Source organism: Leuresthes tenuis, unplaced genomic scaffold (assembly GCF_036924035.1).
Source record: "Leuresthes tenuis unplaced genomic scaffold, fLeuTen1.0.hap1 SCAF_20, whole genome shotgun sequence".
In the NCBI taxonomy this organism is placed as follows: domain Eukaryota; kingdom Metazoa; phylum Chordata; class Actinopteri; order Atheriniformes; family Atherinopsidae; genus Leuresthes; species Leuresthes tenuis.
Genome location: NW_027325374.1, coordinates 844664 through 864312, shown reverse-complemented (window position 1 = coordinate 864312; position 19649 = coordinate 844664). Strand labels below are relative to the sequence as shown.

The 19649-nt window shown below is 46.4% G+C and overlaps 2 protein-coding genes across 5 annotated transcripts; both read left to right on the top strand.

The window, feature by feature from the left end:
• The first annotated feature begins 2781 nt into the window (after window positions 1-2781).
• LOC140278386 (microfibril-associated glycoprotein 4-like) lies at window positions 2782-7372 on the top strand. Of its 4 annotated transcripts, none has more exons than XM_072373372.1 (7): window positions 2782-2919; window positions 3017-3077; window positions 3414-3569; window positions 4135-4173; window positions 4413-4509; window positions 5213-5383; window positions 6972-7372. In XM_072373372.1, the coding sequence occupies exons 2-7, from the start codon at window positions 3072-3074 to the stop codon at window positions 7223-7225; spliced, it is 723 nt and encodes a 240-aa protein (XP_072229473.1). In that variant the 5' UTR covers window positions 2782-2919; window positions 3017-3071; the 3' UTR covers window positions 7226-7372. The 4 variants fall into 4 exon arrangements, with proteins under 4 accessions (XP_072229473.1, XP_072229472.1, XP_072229471.1 ...); XM_072373371.1 differs by having other exon boundaries at window positions 2782-2931; XM_072373370.1 differs by having other exon boundaries at window positions 2782-3077.
• Window positions 7373-9814: 2442 nt separating this feature from the next.
• On the top strand, window positions 9815-17995 carry rab40b (RAB40B, member RAS oncogene family). The gene is made up of 6 exons (XM_072373369.1): window positions 9815-10286; window positions 11741-11801; window positions 12751-12811; window positions 15031-15108; window positions 15389-15611; window positions 16965-17995. Exons 1-6 carry the CDS (start codon window positions 10145-10147, stop codon window positions 17249-17251), a joined length of 852 nt encoding a protein of 283 aa, XP_072229470.1. The 5' UTR covers window positions 9815-10144; the 3' UTR covers window positions 17252-17995.
• The last annotated feature ends 1654 nt before the right edge of the window (window positions 17996-19649 follow it).

Sequence of the window (19649 nt, the reverse complement as noted above, 5' to 3'; positions counted from 1 at the left end):
CCCATTTCTTTAGCTGCATCTATGAAAAACAGCAAAGAAAACACAGTTTGACAGACAGAAAATAGGATTTCTGCAGCAACAAGGTGATTCCCAAAGAGCTATTAGCTGAAAACTTGGCATATCTCAATTGAAATGAAAGTTCTTTTTAGAGAGAAGAGGCTTTCTCCTACAGCCCTTCCAAACAAGCCATCCTTGTTCAGTCTTTTTCTAACTGTGCTGCCATGACCTTTGACCTTTAACATGCTAACTGAGGCCTGTAGAGTCTGAGATGTAGCTCTGGGCTTTTTCACCTTGGGGTGACCTTTAACCTTTAACATGCTAACTGAGGCCTGTAGAGTCTGAGATGTAGCTCTGGGCTTTTTCACCTTGGGGTGACCTTTAACCTTTAGCATGCTAACTGAGGCCTGTAGAGTCTGAGATGTAGCTCTGGGCTTTTTCACCTTGGGGTGACCTTTAACCTTTAGCATGCTAACTGAGGCCTGTAGAGTCTGAGATGTAGCTCTGGGCTTTTTCACCTTGGGGTGACCTTTAACCTTTAACATGCTAACTGAGGCCTGTAGAGTCTGAGATGTAGCTCTGGGCTTTTTCACCTTGGGGTGACCTTTAACCTTTAACATGCTAACTGAGGCCTGTAGAGTCTGAGATGTAGCTCTGGGCTTTTTCACCTTGGGGTGAACTTTAACCTTTAACATGCTAACTGAGGCCTGTAGAGTCTGAGATGTAGCTCTGGGCTTCTTCACCTTGGGGTGAACTTGCTGGGACGTCCACTCCTGGGAAGATTGACAGCTGTCCTGAATGTTTTCCACTTGTGAATAATCTTTCTCTCTGTAGAATGATGGACTCTATGGAAGCGAATCTTGACCATAATTCAAATTAAAATGCATTTGCAAATTGATTCAAAAAAGAAAAAGCAATCTGAGCGGCGCAGCAGAGTGACGTCAGCTCTTCTTCAGCCCCCTGCTGACTGAGCTACCCATCCTGTTCTGTAGGGGGCGCTGTGCACATCTGCATTACATTGCATTGCAAATGTGCCGGGAAACTGATTGAATTGCCGGGTCTTTAGAGGACGCATCACAGATCATGGCGCTCCCTCAAACTGTGCAAACACTGTTAAAATTAGCTGAGCAGGTAGAATCTAATCATATATCTGGGTCTGATGCCTGTGGCTGAGTAGAACCAGTCAGACAGCTTGGCTGCAGACTCTGCCGTCACAGATTTACACAGTAATGAGGTTGCCAGTAAACCTGTTCAGTCCTGGAACGGCTGGATGCTGTGGAGCCTCAAATGGGACCAACCATCAGCATCCGTTCGAGTCCATTGAAACTTATTTATTAAATGGTTTAAAAATAAAGGAAATAGCAGAGCTGCCACCAGACAATCAGTCGGATTGATGTAGCAGACTCCTTATTACTGTTACTTGTAAAGGGACCGTGTTGACAATTAAACTTAATTGTTGCCATTTGATGCTTTGTGCCAAAGTTATAACCTGATCATCGTTGATGTGACTTTCACTAGAAATAACTTTTATACCGTAGATCAGCGGCACCCTCAGTCCGCTGTGCCACCTCACCACCTTCTGCAGGTATAAGCAGTGAAGTGTGAGAGCTGGGGAGAGATTTTAAAATCTGGTGAATATATAAATCAGTTGTTGAAAAGATCATCCTACAATAAATACTCAAAGCAACTTACATTATATCAAAGATGAATATGTGGAAACAGACAATAAAAGGGTTTAAAAAATGCCACAAATTACAGAAGAGTTACGCTGTGCACATCTCCGGCTTGGTCCATTACTGTTGATGAGAAAGCATTGTTTGCTAGCATCTGCTGCTAGCTTACAGCTAACTGCTAACTTACAGCTAACGGCTAACTTACAGCTAACTGCTAGCTTACAGCTAACGGCTAATTTACAGCTAACTGCTAATTTAGAGCTAACGGCTAACTTACAGCTAACTGCTAGCTTACAGCTAACTGCTAAACTGTTTCTTTCTGGGATAAATAGAGTAACTATCTTAGCTATAAACCTTTTTACGGGAAAGCAGACAACTTACCTTCCCCTGAAAATCAATCTTCTTCCTTCATTCATGTCATTCTAATTCAATCCAGTTTGACCCATTTATGACTTATCGTCACATAGTTGTTACATAAAGTTCTGTTTCTGATGGTTTTTATCAGCAGAATACCACAGTTTCTATCTCAGGCCGATGCTCAGACACTATCACGCACTTTAAGAGCAGCCGGACTCAGCTTTGCAGCCTCTTCTGGGGAATTTATGAACAGGAACAACATAGAAACATGTTACATGGCTGCATACTCAGCGTTCCTGACGATAACAGTTCATGAGGGTCCTTCATACTTCCTGGAAACATTCTGTGCGTTCGTGCCCAAAACCCAATCTCTGTTCAGCAGAGAGACCCTGAAACATCCCATAGTTCTGCTGCTATGGCCCCAGACTGCTGGGGGAGCTCCCATGATGCACCTCTGTCAGCAGAACCAGCTCTCTGGACTGGACTTAAATCAAATCTGCACAGAGATCTGACAGAACCAGGAAACATTTTACTGAAACAACCCTTTGTTTCTGTAGATGTTGTTTGTTAAGATAATGTTCAGGTTGGACAGATTCTCAAAGGCTCACAGATAAACCTTTTTACGGGAAAGAAGACAACTTACCTTCCTCTAAAAATCAGTTTATTTCCTTCATTCTAATTCAATCCAGTTTGACCCGTTTGCAGAAAGTTTCACGTTTCATAAAAGTAAACTTTAGCTCCCAAACTAAAGTCTCACCTTTACAGTCAGAGCGGTGAGGAGATGGTTTCTGATTGGTCGGCCGCTGTGCCACCTCACCACCTTCTGCAGGTATAAGCAGTGAAGTGTGAGAGCTGACAGGCGTTTGTGTGGAGAGTTCAGTTCCAGCTGCAGGTGAATTCACAGGTGAGACCTGAGCGGGACGACTTTACACAGAGTCGCAGTCTGTCACTGAACCCTGATCATTACTTTATTTTGTGCGTTCATGCAGCTCAGCAGAGATCCAGACCGACATCCGCTTTCACCACTTCAACACAGCCGAGAGGATGAAGGTGAGTTTGGACCTTCCTGAACTCTTGTAAAGCCTCTGGACAATATTTCAGAAACATTCCAGGCTGCGAGCTGCTTTCACCTGTCCGTGAGTCACACAGGAGACAGGAGTCTCCATCACTGTCAGAACAGGGAGGAGCAGCTGAGGAGTTCTTTGCTCCGGAGGTCAGAGGTCAGGGCGTCTCTGTCCACTGCAGTGAAAGCTCCTGCAGTCGGACCCACTGAGAACATTTGGAGCAGCGAGAAACCAAAAAGACATCAAAGAATGTCTGAAGTGAGTTGAAGCTGCTCAGCAGCAGGTCACAGACAGTAAAATCTCCTCATGTCCTCTGTTCCAGCTACCTTCAGCCCTCCTCCTCCTCCTGGCTCCGGCCATGATCAGCTGTAAAACCAGCTTCCAGCCGGTCGACTGCAGCGACATCCAGCGCCACGACAAGAACCAACCCAGCGGCGTGTTCACCATCTATCCCATCGGATCCACGTCTGCTGTCCAGGTACGCCTCGTCCTGTCTGTGAAACACAGGCAGCTGCTGTCATTCAGTCTCATGGAAGGAGGCGGGCCGAGGGCCCGTCGAAGGGCCACAACAGCCCAAAGCTCCCTTCGGTTTCAGTCTGTGGGTTCTTACTCCTGTTGGGTCATTTTGGGGCTCTTTGGGTCATTTTGGGGCCCTTTGGGTCATTTTGGGGCTCTTTGGGTCATTCTGGGGCTCTTTTGGTCATTTTGGGGCCTTTTGGGTAATTTTGGGGCTCTTTGGGTAATTTTGGGGCTCTTTGGGTAATTTTGGGGCCCTTTGGGTAATTTTGGGGCCTTTTTGGGTCATTTTGGGGCCTTTTGGGTAATTTTGGGGCCTTTTTGGGTCATTTTGGGGCCTTTTGGGTAATTTTGGGGCCTTTTGTCTCATAAAGACGTGTAAAATCTCCATGAAGTCTGGATCACATGAACTGATGCCTGTGTGTGTGTGTGTGTGTGTGTGTGTGTGTGTGTGTGTGCGTGTGTGTGTGTGTGTGTGTGTGTGTGTGTGTGTGTGTGTGTGTGTGTTTGTGTGTGTGTGTGTGCAGGTGTACTGTGACATGGACTCACAGGGAGGGCGCTGGACGGTGAGTTCTCCACCTGAAGCCACGGCTGGTTAACGGAGAACCTCAGTTCTGTAAATGCTGTAAAGGACAGAAAATGCTATGAGTTTGTAAATAATAATCATAACTGATAACAGAAACTTTTTGAGGTCACACAGTTAATCGGACTGACAGCAGGTCGGCTCTGCCCCGAACGACCAGTCGCCACAAGCAGAGCTGCAGGTTTCTCACAGTCCGCTCATCAGACGATTCTTTGCTTCCAGGTGTTCCAGAGGAGGATGGACGGCTCGGTGAACTTCTACAGGCCCTGGGTTCAGTACAAGATGGGCTTTGGGAACGCTGCTGGGGAGTACTGGCTCGGTGAGGCATGGCTCCAAACAGTAACTCAGAGTTTAAACCAGTTCATCGAGACACTGATGGGCTTGTTCTAAAAGATTTAAAACATCTGAGTTTGCTGGCTGCCCGTGTTCTTTGGCTGTAGCGTAACATGTGTGGCGTTAGCTCCGCCCACAGGTCAGGGGAGGAATGACTAACCTCCACAGGATGCCTTTTAGTGTCAAGGCTCTGAGTTGATAATGTCCAGGTGGAGCAGGTCTGAGTAAAGTGAGGATATGAAGTTAAGGTCATCCTGTTGGTCCTTATTATGTAGGTTTCAGTCATAGGCAGAGCTTTCTCATCTAATCATCTATGTCCTCATAAGTCGGTAGTAAATCAGGTTGTAATATTTTGAGTTGTGTGTAAAGACATTTTGAAGTGACTTTTCTGTTCTGTGGCTTGAAATATAATTTTTGATATCTTCAGCAGCTCTGAGGAGCATTCAGAAAGTGGTGTCCCTGTAATACACCCCCAGACCTGCCCTGACTGAACTGTCCTCGTAACGCATAAAAACCAGTATCTGTGTGTGTGTGTGTGTTTGTGTGTGTGTGTGTGTGTGTGTGTGTGTGTGTGTGTGGGTGTGTGTGTGTGTGTGTGTCTGTGTGTGTGTGTCTGTGTGTGTGTGTGTGTGTGTGTGTGTGTGTGTGTGTGTGTGTGTGTGTGTGTGTGTGTGTGTGTGTGTGTGTAGGTCTTGAGAACATCCATCAGATGACACGCCAGCGAAACTACGAGCTGCTGGTGGACATGGAGGACTTTGAAGGAAAAAAGGCGTTTGCTCGTTACTCCTCCTTTAAGGTGGATGCTGAGTGTGACGGTTACGTTCTGCATGTGACTGGATTCTCCAAAAAGGAAGGACTTGGTGAGTTACCAGGTTTTTGTCATGGCTTCACTCTGAAAGAAGCTGTGCTGCTTCACTGGTCTGAGAACTACATGATGACTTTTTCCTTTTTACTAATTTCCATCAAATAAAAAACAATAACATCTACAAACAGATTAATGCACAGATGCTCTCTGAAGAGCTGGGTTTGGAAGATGTGATGGAGGAACATTTTCAATTTAATGTGGTGAACATGTTTGTGTTCATTTTTATGTTGTAAACTCTATTTTTCTGAATTTCTGTCTGAATTCTCAGAGTTTTTATCCCAGTTAGTGCCGAGTATGTTTCTGTTTCTGTATTTATCAGACGCTTTTATCCAAAGCCACTTACAAATGAAGATATAACAGCTCTATAAAAAGCTAACAATAAGCTACATAGAAGGAACCCAGGAGTCCGACTCTGTCAGAGGGGACAGAGCAGAGATAGGGTGCAGGCATAGAAGGAAGAGCAGAAAGATAAAGTGCAGAGATAGAGGGGGGAGGGAAGTACAAGGTAAGTGCTGGGATAGGAGATGCTCTCTGAAGAGCTGGGTTTTCAGGAGCTTCTTGAAGATAGACAGGGACGCCCCTGTTCTGGTAGCGCTCGGTAGGTCATTCCACCATCGTGGGACGACACATGAACAGAGTTTGGATTGTCTTAGGCGTGGTGTAGGAGCTGCTAGACGACAATCCTGGGACCAACGGAGGGACCCAGTTGGGACAGAAGCCTTTGCAAGAGCCTTCAAGTAGATGGAGCCGTTCCATTAAGCTCTTTGTAGCTAACATCAGGGACTTGAACCTGATGCTAAGGGCAGCCAGAGGAGCTCAATGAACAGAGGGGGGGCGTGTTCTTTTAGGCTGATCCAAGACCAGACGCACCGCCGCGTTCTGGACCATCTGCAGAGGTTTCACAGGCTGGAGACCAGTTAGGAGACCAGTTAGGAAACCAGTTAGGAGACCAGTTAGGAGACCAGTTAGGAGACCAGTTAGGAAACCAGTTAGGAAACCAGTTAGGAGACCAGTTAGGAGACCAGTTAGGAGACCAGTTAGGAAACCAGTTAGGAGACCAGTTAGGAGACCAGTTAGGAAACCACTTAGGAGACCAGTTAGGAGACCAGTTAGGAGACCAGTTAGGAAACCAGTTAGGAGACCAGTTAGGAGACCAGTTAGGAAACCAGTTAGGAAACCAGTTAGGAGAGCAGTTAGGGGAGCAGTTAGGAGAGCAGTTAGGAGAGCAGTTAGGAGACCAGTTAGGAAACCAGTTAGGAGACCAGTTAGGAGACCAGTTAGGAGACCAGTTAGGAGAGCGTTGCAGTAGTGAAGGTGGGAGATGACCATGGCCTGCAGCAGGAGCTGGGGGGCATGTTGGGTCAGGTATGGTCTGATCTTTCTTATGTTCAGTAATGCAAAGCGGCTGAACGAGCAACAAAGGTAACGTGATCTTTGAAGGTTATTTGGTCATCAATCATGACACCCAGTAACACTGGATGAGAATGATGACAGTAGCGCCTGGAGTTTAGCTAGATCTGTCGGATCTTTTGAGTAAATAATAAATAGAATACTTTGGTACCACTTCACTTATATTTCTGCAGGAGATAGTCTGCATCTTCACAACGGAATGAAATTCTCCACCTTCGACAAAGACCAGGACATCTGGCCTGGAAACTGTGCCAAGAAGTTTCTGGGGGCATTCTGGTATGGGAAGTGTCACTCTTCAAACCCCAACGGAGTTTATCGCTGGGGGGCTGATAAGACCATCTATGGTGTTGGAGTGGAGTGGTCACGCTGGAAGGGATATGACTATTCCCTGAAGGCCATCAGCATGAAGATCCGTCCTGTGAAGTAACTCTGCAGGACAAACTAACAGAACATCAGCACAGGTTGATCTGTCTGTTCTCTCATCTATCATGTAACCCAACACAATCTTTGGAATTAAAGCATCAATCAAAACTTCACATGAACATTTCCAGCTTCAATAAAAGTCAAATGTTGAGTGTGAACAAAGTTCTCTGTTTGGAAAATACTGCTCTGTGAGATCTTTAAGATGTGATGGAGCTCGGTCATTAAGAGCTTTATATGTGAGGAGAAGAATCTTAAATTCTATTCTGAATCTAACAGGGAGCCAATGAAGAGAAGCTAAAACTGGAGAAACATGATCTCTGCTGTTAGTTCTCAGCAGAACTCTGGCTGCAGGGTTTTGGATCAGCTGGAGGCTTTTCAGAGAATCTGTGGGACAGAACAATAATAAAGAATTACAGTAGTAGTAGACGATTTCTCCCTGAAGCGCTCAGGTCCAAAGAGAACAACTTCAGTTTGTCTGAGTTTAAAAGCAGAAAGTTCTGAGTCATCCAGGTCTTTATGTCTTTAAGACAGGCTTGTAGTCTGACCAACCTGTTGGTTTCATCTGGTTTCATAGATAAGTACAGCTGAGTATCATCAGCATAACAATGGACTTTATGCCCTGCTGTCTGATAATGTTACCTAATGGAAGCATGTACAAAGTAAAAAGAATCGGTCCAAGCACAGAACCCTGAGGAACTCCATGACTTACTCTGGTGTGTGAGGAAGATTCTTCATTTACAAGAACAAACTGGAATCTATCAGATAAATATGACTTAAACCAGCCTATTGCAGCTCCTTTAATCCCATAATTTAACATGCTAACTTGCTTATATGTGTTCATAGAAGATTCAAACAAAAAACAAACTACAAAAAATAAAAAAAAATACATTTTGGAAACCTTTAAATTGTGTTTTTAGTCATGAGAAAACAAAGAAACAAAAAGAAAATAAAGAAGAGTTTCATTCTGCTTCTGACTGCTCATGTGGTCGGCCCCACCGCGCTGGGAGCTGCTGTTGGTCCACTGACGGGGGGGGGGTGTCCTGTGGTCTGGCCCGGGTGGCTGGAGGGCTCTGCACCTCGCTGTGGGGCCTCTTGTCGGCCCGGGTCAGGGCTGGCTCTGTGGCGGTGCTCCCTGTGGTCCTTTCAGCGTGGTCGGACCCCAAAGGTGGCTTCTTTCTTGCCTCAGGTCTCGCTGCCATTTCTCTGTCTAAAGCCTAGTTTATGCTTCTCCGTCACGCTGATGGCGGAGACACGACGCCGTCATTGAGCATTCTGTCACGGTTTATTTTCCGTTCCATGTCTCGTCATTTCCTGTTTTATTTTGAAAAGTCCCTGACCTTCTCCTCTCGTTTCAGGTATCTTGCCCTTCCTCCCGTGTCTTCCCTGATTCCCAAAGTGTTTCCACCTGTTCCCCTTGGTCCCTCATGTGTTCAAATAGTCTGTTTCCCTTGTCTTGTGCCAGTATTTTGTCTCATTTTGAGCTACATTACCAGCCACCTTGTCTTGTCTTGAACCCACAGTTCCTCGAGCCTGCAGTGAGCGACTCTCCTGTAGTGCATCTTGTTTTGTAATTTAATCTTGTTCCATAGCCTCAGTTTATTTATTGTAACGGTAAGTTTCATAGCTTTGTTTTTCCTCCATTTTCTAGGAGTGATTTTTTCGTTGTTACTATTCCTAATCGCCTCCGTTAAAGGAGAGCTTTAAGTTAAAGTTAAAGTTTCATAGAGCCTCTGTTTTGTTAAGAGGGCCTTTGTTTTATTCCGCCTCATTTTTAGAGCGTGACTTAGTTTTGTTAAAGTCTTCATAGCTTTTCTGTTTACCTCCCAGTTTGGAGAGACTTTATGTTTGTTAGCTCCTCTTCCAGCTTAGCTACGGAGGAGAAGAAGCCCTTTTCTTTTGCGCTGCCGGGAGAGCGCCCTGCAGTGCCGTGATCTGTCCTGTGTTTATTTAAATAAAACCTCTTTGGAACCAACCAACCCTGCGTCTGCGTCCCTCTGGAACTTGACACATTCAAAGTTTTGCCCACTGAGGGACCTGGATTCACAAATGCACTTTCGATACTTTCGAATTTCAATGTGCCGATTTGCTGCAGCCAATCATCAGCCTGTATCAGGCCACAGCCTTTAATAAACAGCCATAACATTATGACCGGTAAACAGTGATAACCCTTATTCCAGTGAGTCAACATTCAGTACTTAAAGTTTATTTGTTCGGAGCAACAAATAAAAAAGGTTAACATTAACATTTGAATTACTTTGACAAGAAATATGACTGTAACAGCTGGATCCACAGCTGCAGCTCCCAGTCTGCAAGAGAATAAACTAAATAAATAAGTAATAAACTAGAAGATAAATAATAAAGTAAGAATAAACTCAAAACGAAATATACATTTCACAGCTTTGATAAGCTTTTATTTTGAGGTTCAAACAGGAAGTAGGTTACTTCATGTCGTCTACCTTGTATCCAGCAGGGAGCCAATCACAGAGTCTCCACAGGTCTCAAACGGACGGATCCAGACTCCAATCCGTGCTGGAGGTTGCCCTGGCAACCCGGCCGAGCCAATCAGAGACATGCTGACAGGTTCCCTCTCCTCCGCTGGAGCAGGGATGAGGGGGACGGGACCAGAGGTCTTCTTCAGTCCGGGAGTGCAGGAGCGGCTTCACCTTTGTGCGTAAAAGCGCGGCGTGTCCTGCGCGCGCAGAAGGCACAGAGAGTGCAGTGACCCGCAGGAATCCAGAACCAGTCAGAACCTGAACTGTTGGTGCCATGTAAACACGCGCAGAGAGTGCGTCGTGGATCGTGGGGGCGGATTTGCTCACGCGTCTTCTTCTCCGGTGTTCTGGGTTTGGATCGGAAGGAGCAGGAGGCTGCCGGACGGGTCTCATCCCATGATGGGACACCGCAGCCGCCATCAGCCGCGAGGATGAGCCACAGAAGCGGGCCGGCGCGAGCGCACGACTTCCTGCTGAAGTTCCTGCTGGTGGGGGACAGCGATGTGGGGAAGGGCGAGATCCTGGCGAGCCTGCAGGACGGAGCGTCCGAGTCCCCGTACGGACACAACATGGGTGAGTGGCCGCGGAGCGCGAGGGGCTGCCGGGGGTCCGCGTGAGGACAGGTCCTCTGACAGCACTGCTCAGCTCTTTCTGTCGTTTCTTTAAGGAGTCTTCAGGAATAGTTCTCCAGGCTTCTTGAAGGACATCCCAAAGCTCTTCTTTGGATGTGGGCTGCCTTTTGTTCCGTTCTCTGTCAGATGATCCCACACTGCTTCAATAATGTTGAGGTCCGGCTCTGGGGAGGATTCATCCCTCCATAAGACCTGTTGCCACTGATTTTCAGTCCACTTCTTGTGTCATTTGGCACAGCTCAGCCTTTTCTCCCTGTTTCCCTTCCTTAAGAATGGCTTCTTGACTGGATCAGGACTCAGACAGTGTAAAACTTAACTCTGAGGCAGCTTTTCAAACGTAGAAAACATGAGTTTAAAGTGTTTGATGAACCTGAGACAGTTTATTGTTTGGGTAAAAAGTTGCTGCTGTTTTCTGCAAATTTAAAGCTTTTATGTTTGAAGCTGGAGAGAAACGGACTCCAGTATGAACAGCATCGCTGCTTCAGTCCTACACAGAGAAACGTCTCTGGTGCAGCATTAAGTCAGAAAACTCTTTGCTGACATGACCAACAGCAGCTCCCAGTGAAGAGGTCAAAGGTGGAGGGATGACGACGAGGCGGCTGCAGGAAAACATGAGCCTGAATCATCAGGAAGGAGCAGGGAGGAGAGGCATTTTAAGCCTAAACTCCAAATCTAAGTCCTGCACCCAAAGTCTGTCATAAAGAGTCCGGAGCTGGAAAGCCAGATCCCTCACAGTTCAGAGTCACGGCAGCAGAGAGTCGGGCGTGCTTCAGCCTCCTCGGCCTGTTTCCCAGCTGCAGGTCCAGTGAACTGTGCTGGATGTGGATGCATCAGAAATCAGGGATCAAGAGATGCCATTACAGGCCGTGGTGGGAGGACGGCGCCAGAACCAGAACCAGCCTGAGCTCGGACGGCCTGCAGCTCATGTGCTGCATGGGCTGCTGATAATTACTACATTTACTACTGAATTACTGCATCACTATATTACAAATGGCTGCTTGTTTACTGTCAGAACACTGTGATGAGCTCTGTTATCATGTCCTTTATGCAGCCCCCCCCCCAGGCCTGACTGGACCCTTGTCCTTTTGGTCTCTGAAAGCAGAACTTCAGCCTCAGAGCCGTAAAGTTGTTCTTTTTGCACCTTGATGCCTCCTGACTCAACACCTCCTGGCACAGAGGAAGCGTGGCCTTATATGGTCTTACTGTATTTACTGTATTTACACCCAAAGTTTGTTGAATCTGACGAGTTCGTATGAGACCTTCTTATGAAAAAAGTCAGAGAAATTTAGAATGAAAACGTTGGTGCATGCGGCCCGTTGCACGGGTCGTTTTCGGGTCCTGATGCGTAGCGGCGTGATGTCACACTGACTCATCTTTTGTCCTGCTGTGTTTCAGGGATCGACTACAAGACGACCACCATCCTCCTGGATGGCAGAAGAGTGAAGCTGCAGCTCTGGTACGAACACTCGCTCTGTTCCGCCCTCACGCCGTGTGACGGGCGTCAGAGAGGCTCTGGATCTGGTTTGGAAGCGTGTGAGGCTGGTTTGAGTTGATAAAGAGCTCACGCAAAGTTCTGGTTCTGTGGTTTTTAATCATAAACACTGATGTGAAGGTAACTAAGCAACGCAGCATCTGCAGGAAGGAGCATTAATGCCTGATGGTGTTTCTCATGGAGGTAAACACTGTGGTGGTTACTTTCCTGCTGTCTCTCATCCAATCAGCTGCAGTTTAATTACACATGTGGGTCAGGAGCCTCATTTAGGTCTTTGTCTCTGTCGTTCTGGTTTCCCAAATGTTTAAAAGAAGAAACTTGATGTGACTCATTTTTAATGATCTAACAGTGCAATCAATCACTTTTAAACTCCACAGACTTAGAAACTCGAGGACCTTTCCTCTTTAAAAACATTTTAACCGATATTAGACAGATCCAACTCTCAGTAAGTCGCAGCTGATGAGACCCAGAGTCAGACCCAGAGTCAGACCCAGAGTCAGATCCAGAGTCAGACCCAGAGTCAGATCCAGAGTCAGATCCAGAGTCAGACCCAGAGTCAGAGTCAGACCCAGAGTCAGACCCAGAGTCAGAGTCAGATCCAGAGTCAGACCCAGAATCAGACCCAGAATCAGACCCAGAAGAGTCCTCACCCAGAGTCTGACCCAGAGTCAGACCCAGAGTCAGACCCAGAGTCAGACCCAGAGTCAGACCCAGAGTCAGATCCAGAGTCAGACCCAGAGTCAGATCTGTGGAGGAGTGGCTCCTCCCACCGCTTTACCTTCTCTGATGTGGCTCATAGCTCTGAATCCTCCTCTGGCTGTTTGTCCAGATGATGAAGTCAGCGTCCTGATAAGTTAAAAAGTGTTTCATCTGTGTGAAGCGGTCTGACCTCTGACCTTTCCCTGTGTTTCAGGGACACGTCTGGGCAGGGACGATTCTGCACCATATTCAGATCCTACTCCAGAGGAGCTCAGGTACCAAAGCTGATTAAAAACTGGTGTTTTAAAAGATTTAAAGACACTGTTTGTATGTAGTTGGACTGCTGGAACATTCTGAGCAGCATAATTTTGTTCTTGTTTGCTTTGACCCCTTCAGGCAGTTATATCATTTAGTAATATTTAGTTAAAGATGATATTCACTGGGCGTGTCTCAGACTGTTAATAAGACAGCAGAACATTCATTTATTAAGATGCACAAACTGTAATCGATCACATCTACCTGTGCTTTATTGATATGGCTGTGATATTGATCAGCTTCTGAGTTCCTCAGGCAGCAGCTTCACCTGCACACAGACGTCGTTATCTTCAACACTTTCCACTGAGTTGTGATGGTTGTCATGGTTCGTCAGGCTATTTGTGGGTACAGAGAGGATATCACCGTGGCAACCGCAGCCTTGTTGCCATGGCGAGGCTTAAATTTGCTCATGAAGTAGTAGTTTGTGGAGTCAAACTGAGCAGATAATGACCCACACGTCAACTCCAGCAGCTAAACACAGCCTTGAACTACAGCTCCCATCAGGCTTTGCTCTCACCTGAAGCTGCGTCCACCTCAGACCGAAAGGTTCGTTATGTGGTTATTTATGAATAAACCTGAGTTTAGAAGTACTTGGACATTCATTCCAAATCATTAGAACCTTTTATGTTGTTGTATTGTTAAATTTGTCTCAGAATAGAAGTTAACGTGTGTTTTATGGCAGCTCACAGCTGTTTTTAATGAAACTTTACTTTAAACTTTAACTTAAATATCACTATTTATTTGTAAAAAAACTTCTCAAAAAGCATCTTTTTCTTCACATGCTCAGATGTTCTGACAGACCTTTTGACTGAAACAGGGCGGCAGGTCTTCCCCAGGACCTCAGAACCCAGCTTTAGGTTTTTCCTGCTCAGTGTTTCTTAGACTGAAGCAGAAGATGAAGCAGAAGATGAATCAGAAGATGAATCATCTCAGTGACGCTCAGCTGCAGCTTTGGTCTTTGCTCCGTTAACCGCGGAGGGGGGGGGCACTAAAGCAGACCCCTCCTCCTCTGCCTTTGCATGGCCTCATCAGGCTCAGCCTGTCCTGGTGCCGCTCGGCTCGGTTCTACCTGAACAAGATGAAGCAGGAGTAGAAAATTAAAAGATTCTCATCAAGTTTATTTTACTGTCAAACAGACGTATCCAGTTCAATAAAGGTTAGAAAGAAAAATAATAAATAATGTCACATTGTCCTTGTTTTTAAATTCAATTCAATTCAACTTTATTTATAAAGCGCCAGATTACAACATTTATCATCTCAAGGCACTTAAGTAATAAAGTCCAATTCAAGCCAATTGGAATTCAATTCATTGTAATCAGAATCCAATTAATTCATATGGAGCCAATTCAAAAATAATATCCGAGCTAAGGAAACCAACAGATTGGACCGAAACTTGTCTTCAGTCCAATCTCCCGTCCTGAGCCTGAGGGACTGTGGAAAGGAACGACTCCCTTTAACAGGAAGAAACCTCTGGCAGAACCAGAACCAGGAAGAAACCTCTGGCAGAACCAGGAAGAAACCTCTGGCAGAACCAGAACCAGGAAGAAACCTCTGGCAGAACCAGAACCAGGAAGAAACCTCTGGTAGAACCAGAACCAGGAAGAAACCTCTGGCAGAACCAGAACCAGGAAGAAACCTCTGGCAGAACCAGGACCAGGAAGAAACCTCTGGCAGAACCAGGAAGAAACCTCTAGCAGAACCAGAACCAGGAAGAAACCTCTGGCAGAACCAGGAAGAAACCTCTAGCAGAACCAGAACCAGGAAGAAACCTCTGACAGAACCAGGAAGAAACCTCTGGCAGAACCAGAACCAGGAAGAAACCTCTGGCAGAACCAGGAAGAAACCTCTGGCAGAACCAGAACCAGGAAGAAACCTCTGGCAGAACCAGGAAGAAACCTCTGGCAGAACCAGACTCAGGAAGAAACCTCTGGCAGAACCAGAACCAGGAAGGGTGGCCATCCTCCTGGACCAGCTGGGGTTTGAGAAGACAGAAAAGAGGGAAAAGAGGGGGAAAAACACCATAACACCATTCAAAGGATACCTGTTGGAACACAAGTTAATAACCACAAATAACTTTCTGTGATATTTCCAGCTGTTTCCATCCAGCTGTTTAACTGGTGTTAGAATACATTTACTCAGCAGGAGTGGAAGTTTAACTGGTCAGTTTCCTGCTCCACAGGGAGTCATTCTGGTGTATGACATCACCAACCGCTGGTCCTTCGATGGGATCGACCGCTGGATCAAAGAGATCGATGAGGTGAGTCGGGTTTCAGCCCGTTTCCACAGCAACCCACCCCCAGTCTGTCAGTGGGACGGGTTTCAGGGCCGGAAGCTGAGAATCAGTCAAAGTCTGGATAAAAAATAAAAATAGGAGGAATTTCCTAAAATATCTCATCCTGAAATTCTCCAAATGAGTTTGTCTTAACTTCCAAAAAGTTTAATTTATCTGTTAAAACGTCAGATTTTCTCTTGTTTTCCCCTGAAATAGTTTCACATGGTGAGTTTACAGTTGCCCCTTTCTGCTTCCTGTTACCCAGCATGCTCCTGGGGTGCCTAAGATCCTGGTTGGGAACCGTCTTCACCTGGCCTACAAGCGTCAGGTGACCACTGAGCAGGCGCAGGCCTACGCCGAGAAGCTGGGCGTCACTTTCTTCGAGGTCAGCCCGCTGTGCAACTTCAACATCACAGAATCGTTCACCGAGCTCGCCCGGATCGTCCTCAGGAGACACGGCATGGAGCGGCTGTGGAGGCCCAACACAGGTGAGCAGTTAGCCCCGCCCCCTGCTTTGTGTTTGCTGTGGTTTGTCAGGCCTGTGCTGCCCTCTGCTGGACCATCCGGGTCATGTGATCCTCACAGCTTCAATGAAGGAAACTGGACTTCTTCTTCTTGGTTCTTGAAGATGTTTCACGTCTCTTCAGCTTTGAGCTGAAGAACTGAGCTCATAGAAAGGAACAGCACCAACCCGAAGGACAGAACGCCCAAACACAGACTGAGAGGTGCCGTGTATACAGGTGTTAACAGGTTAATCATCAGCTCCCACCAACCTGTTTAGAACTGAAGAACCTTTCAGGTGAGAAACGTCTTCAGGAACCACGAAGAAGAAGTGCAGCTGAGCTGATTCAGCTCTGAGGGTCACATGATCTGGATGAGTGAAATTCAGCGTTTAACTGAAAAGTTAAAGCTCTTTAACGGATCAAAGCAACCAGCTTCAGATCCTGTTGTGGCAGAATAAGAACAAGAAATGATCGAACTCTGAAGGACCGACTGAAAAATGCCAGCAGCAGAAATCAAACTCCACCAAAGTGTGTGTGATTATAACCAGTTAACATCTGAAACAGCTGTAAACAGCTGGCAGAACACTATGATCAATAATCAATACGAAGGTGGCAGCAACGAGCCTGAGAAACACCTGAGTTCCAGCTTCTGATGTTCGGACGCTCAGTTTTACAGCAGCTCCTCAAACGCACCACGAAACTTTGATTCTTTCCCAGAATCTTTTAACTTTAAACAGTCTGATTCATCTAATTCCTGAAATATCAAAGTTTTACTCCCAAAATTAAGCTAAATTCCAACGGAAAAAATATTCTAATTCACATGTTTTAGAATCATTATTCCTGAAATATTAAAGTTTATTCTAAAAACATCTTAAAATCCATTTTTCTCCCCGAAAATGTGACAACTTTGTCCCTAAAAACAGATTTTCAGTTCAAATCTTTCGTCCTTATTCCACAAATATTAAAGTTAAATTAAATTAAAGTTGGATTCTTAAAGTAAAAATATATTTCTTGAAAGCTAAAGTTTTTATTCATATTTATTTAAGAAAATAAGAGCTTCGACTGCAGCTAAAACTCTTTATTTCTCATCATTTTAAGAATTTTTTAAAAGAATAAAAAGTCTTTATTTCCTTCCCTTTCTTGTTTGTCCTTTTGATGATAATTTGGATCAATGACCTGATCTAACTTAATCTAATTTACGGTTTTAATCGATAACTTCCTCTAATTACATCTAAGCGACGGTATGGATCAATAACCTGATCTAACTAATCTAATCGTTGTTTTTTATCAATCGAATTGATGGCTTTGATCAATAACCTGTCCTCCTGTCTGTCTCAGTGCTGAGTCTTCAGGACCTCTGCTGCCGCTCCATCGTCTCCTGCACGCCGGTCCACCTGGTCGATCAGTTGCCCCTCCCCCTGGCTCTCAAGTCCCACCTCAAGTCTTTCTCCGTGGCCAACGGCCTCAACGCTCGCATGATGCACGGCCGCTCCTACTCTGTCAGCCGCCGCCACGGCGCCACCAAGAGGTCAGGAGGAACGCTGCTGAAAACACCCAAACTGATCCGCCCGCCGCCTCTGAGCCCGACTGCACAGAGCTGCAGAAACAGCTGCAAAATATCCTAAAGGCAGTGAACGCACCGCCGCCCGTGGACAGGAGGACGTCCAAACGGCAGTGAACGCACCGCCGCCCGTGGACAGGAGGACGTCCAAACGGCAGTGAACGCACCGCCGCCCGTGGACAGGAGGACGTCCTAACGGCAGTGAACGCACCGCCGCCCGTGGACAGGAAGACGTCCTAACGGCAGTGAACGCACCGCCGCCCTTGGACAGGAAGACGTCCTAAAGGCAGTGAACGCACCGCCGCCCGTGGACAGGAAGACGTCCTAAAGGCAGTGAACGCACCGCCGCCCTTGGACAGGAAGACGTCCTAAAGGCAGTGAACGCACCGCCGCCCGTGGACAGGAAGACGTCCTAAAGGCAGTGAACGCACCGCCCGTGGACAGGAGGACGTCCTAACGGCAGTGAACGCACCGCCGCCCGTGGACAGGAAGACGTCCTAACGGCAGTGAACGCACCGCCGCCCGTGGACAGGAAGACGTCCTAAAGGCAGTGAACGCACCGCCGCCCGTGGACAGGAAGACGTCCTAACGGCAGTGAACGCACCGCCGCCCTTGGACAGGAAGACGTCCTAAAGGCAGTGAACGCACCGCCGCCCTTGGACAGGAAGACGTCCTAAAGGCAGTGAACGCACCGCCGGCCGTGGACAGGAGGACGTCCTAACGGCAGTGAACGCACCGCCACCCGTGGACAGGAAGACGTCCTAAAGGCAGTGAACGCACCGCCGCCCGTGGACAGGAAGACGTCCTAACGGCATGAACGCACCGCCGCTCGTGGACAGGAAAATGTCCTAAAGGCTGTGAACGCACCGCCGCCCGTGGACAGGAAGACGTCCTAACGGCAGTGAACGCACCGCCGCCCTTGGACAGGAAGACGTCCTAAAGGCAGTGAACGCACCGCCGCCCTTGGACAGGAAGACGTCCTAAAGGCAGTGAACGCACCGCCGGCCGTGGACAGGAAGACGTCCTAATGGCAGTGAACGCACCGCCGCCCGTGGACAGGAAAATGTCCTAAAGGCAGTGAACGCACCGCCGCCCGTGGACAGGAAAATGTCCTAAAGGCAGTGAACGCACCGCCGCCCGTGGACAGGAAAATGTCCTAACGGCAGTGAACGCACCGCCGCCCGTGGACAGGAAAATGTCCTAACGGCAGTGAACGCACCGCCCGTGGACAGGAAGTGACGGGTTAAAGATGGCGTCCGTCAGCATCATCAGTCTGTTTTAGGCCCAAAACTGTTTGGACATGAAAGATTTTCTGGGTTTTTAGAACAAAGATAAATATCCTGGCTTTACTAAAACAGCGAGTTGAAAATTTTCAGAAATTTAAACATTTTATTTTCTATCCTGAAACATCAACTTTAGATTTTACTGAGCTGCAACTCTGACATTTTCCACTAAAGTTTAACTGAAATCATTTCAGACTTTTCCCTGAAATGGTTTAAAATGCTGAGTCTGAGCAAACTCTTTTCCCTAAAAGCATCTTTTCCTTCACACTCAGATTTTATTACAGAATCAGAAATAATCCTGAAATAACGTTTAAACTTGAAGTGTTTCTCTGATAAATGTGAATCTGAAAATAAAAGACTTCTGGTGACACGATGAAAACGTCCAACAGCAGGAACCTTTTAGGCCTTTTTGCTCTGACGGAAAACCAAAAACATGTTTTTAATCTTTGGACCAAAGAGAGAAACATGGTGAGACTCTTCCTCAGGACGCTTTCTACGACACAAGCAGCACTTTGGAGGCTGCGGCTCCTCCTCTGACGCCCAGCAGCAGCCTTTTCTGTGCCATATTTGTACCTGTTGTAAATATTCCTGTTTGATATGATGAAGAGAACCTGTTTGAGCTTCTCCTGCAGCACAGAACACAGGAAGCTCTGCTCTTCAGCACCTTTACAATAAACTTCACCTTTATTGTTGGGAATTTCTCTGAACTGTGTCGGCCTCACAAACCAAACGCAGCTTTTCTGGGTCTGATGGCAGCTGTAAACCTGCAAGTTTCAGAAAAGTAAGTGAACCGAGTCAGAAGGAGCTGTTGAATATTAATATATTAATATAATGTTGAATAAGACTCGTGGCCCTCATGCAACATTAATGCCTCCATTGGTCCGTTACAGCTTTCAGACATTTATTTATAATGTTCCCTCACAGCTTCTGTTCATCAATTAAACATTTTTATGCCATTTTTCAAGTGAAAATTTAAATAAATTCCCTGCAGGAGGTTTTCTGGCCTTTTACTGACCTCTGCCTAATGTTAAAGTCAGTCTGTGATGAAAAGTAACAGTTATTATTATTATTATTATTATTATTATTATTATTATTATTATTATTATTATTATTATTATTATTATTATGGCCTGGAGGAAAACCGGAAGTTTGTTTTCACATGAGGACGCTGTCCTTCAG

Excerpts from the sequence above, each read along its gene's own strand:
- LOC140278386 (XM_072373372.1), top strand. Across the intron at positions 3,570-4,134 it reads GATCCACGTCTGCTGTCCAG|GTGTACTGTGACATGGACTC; the intron begins GTACGCCTCGTC and ends GTGTGTGTGCAG. Across the intron at positions 5,384-6,971 it reads CTCCAAAAAGGAAGGACTTG|GAGATAGTCTGCATCTTCAC; the intron begins GTGAGTTACCAG and ends ATATTTCTGCAG.
- rab40b (XM_072373369.1), top strand. The coding sequence starts at position 10,145 with ATGAGCCACAGAAGCGGGCCGGCGCGAGCGCACGACTTCCTGCTGAAG. Across the intron at positions 10,287-11,740 it reads CCCGTACGGACACAACATGG|GGATCGACTACAAGACGACC; the intron begins GTGAGTGGCCGC and ends GCTGTGTTTCAG. Across the intron at positions 11,802-12,750 it reads AGAGTGAAGCTGCAGCTCTG|GGACACGTCTGGGCAGGGAC; the intron begins GTACGAACACTC and ends CCTGTGTTTCAG.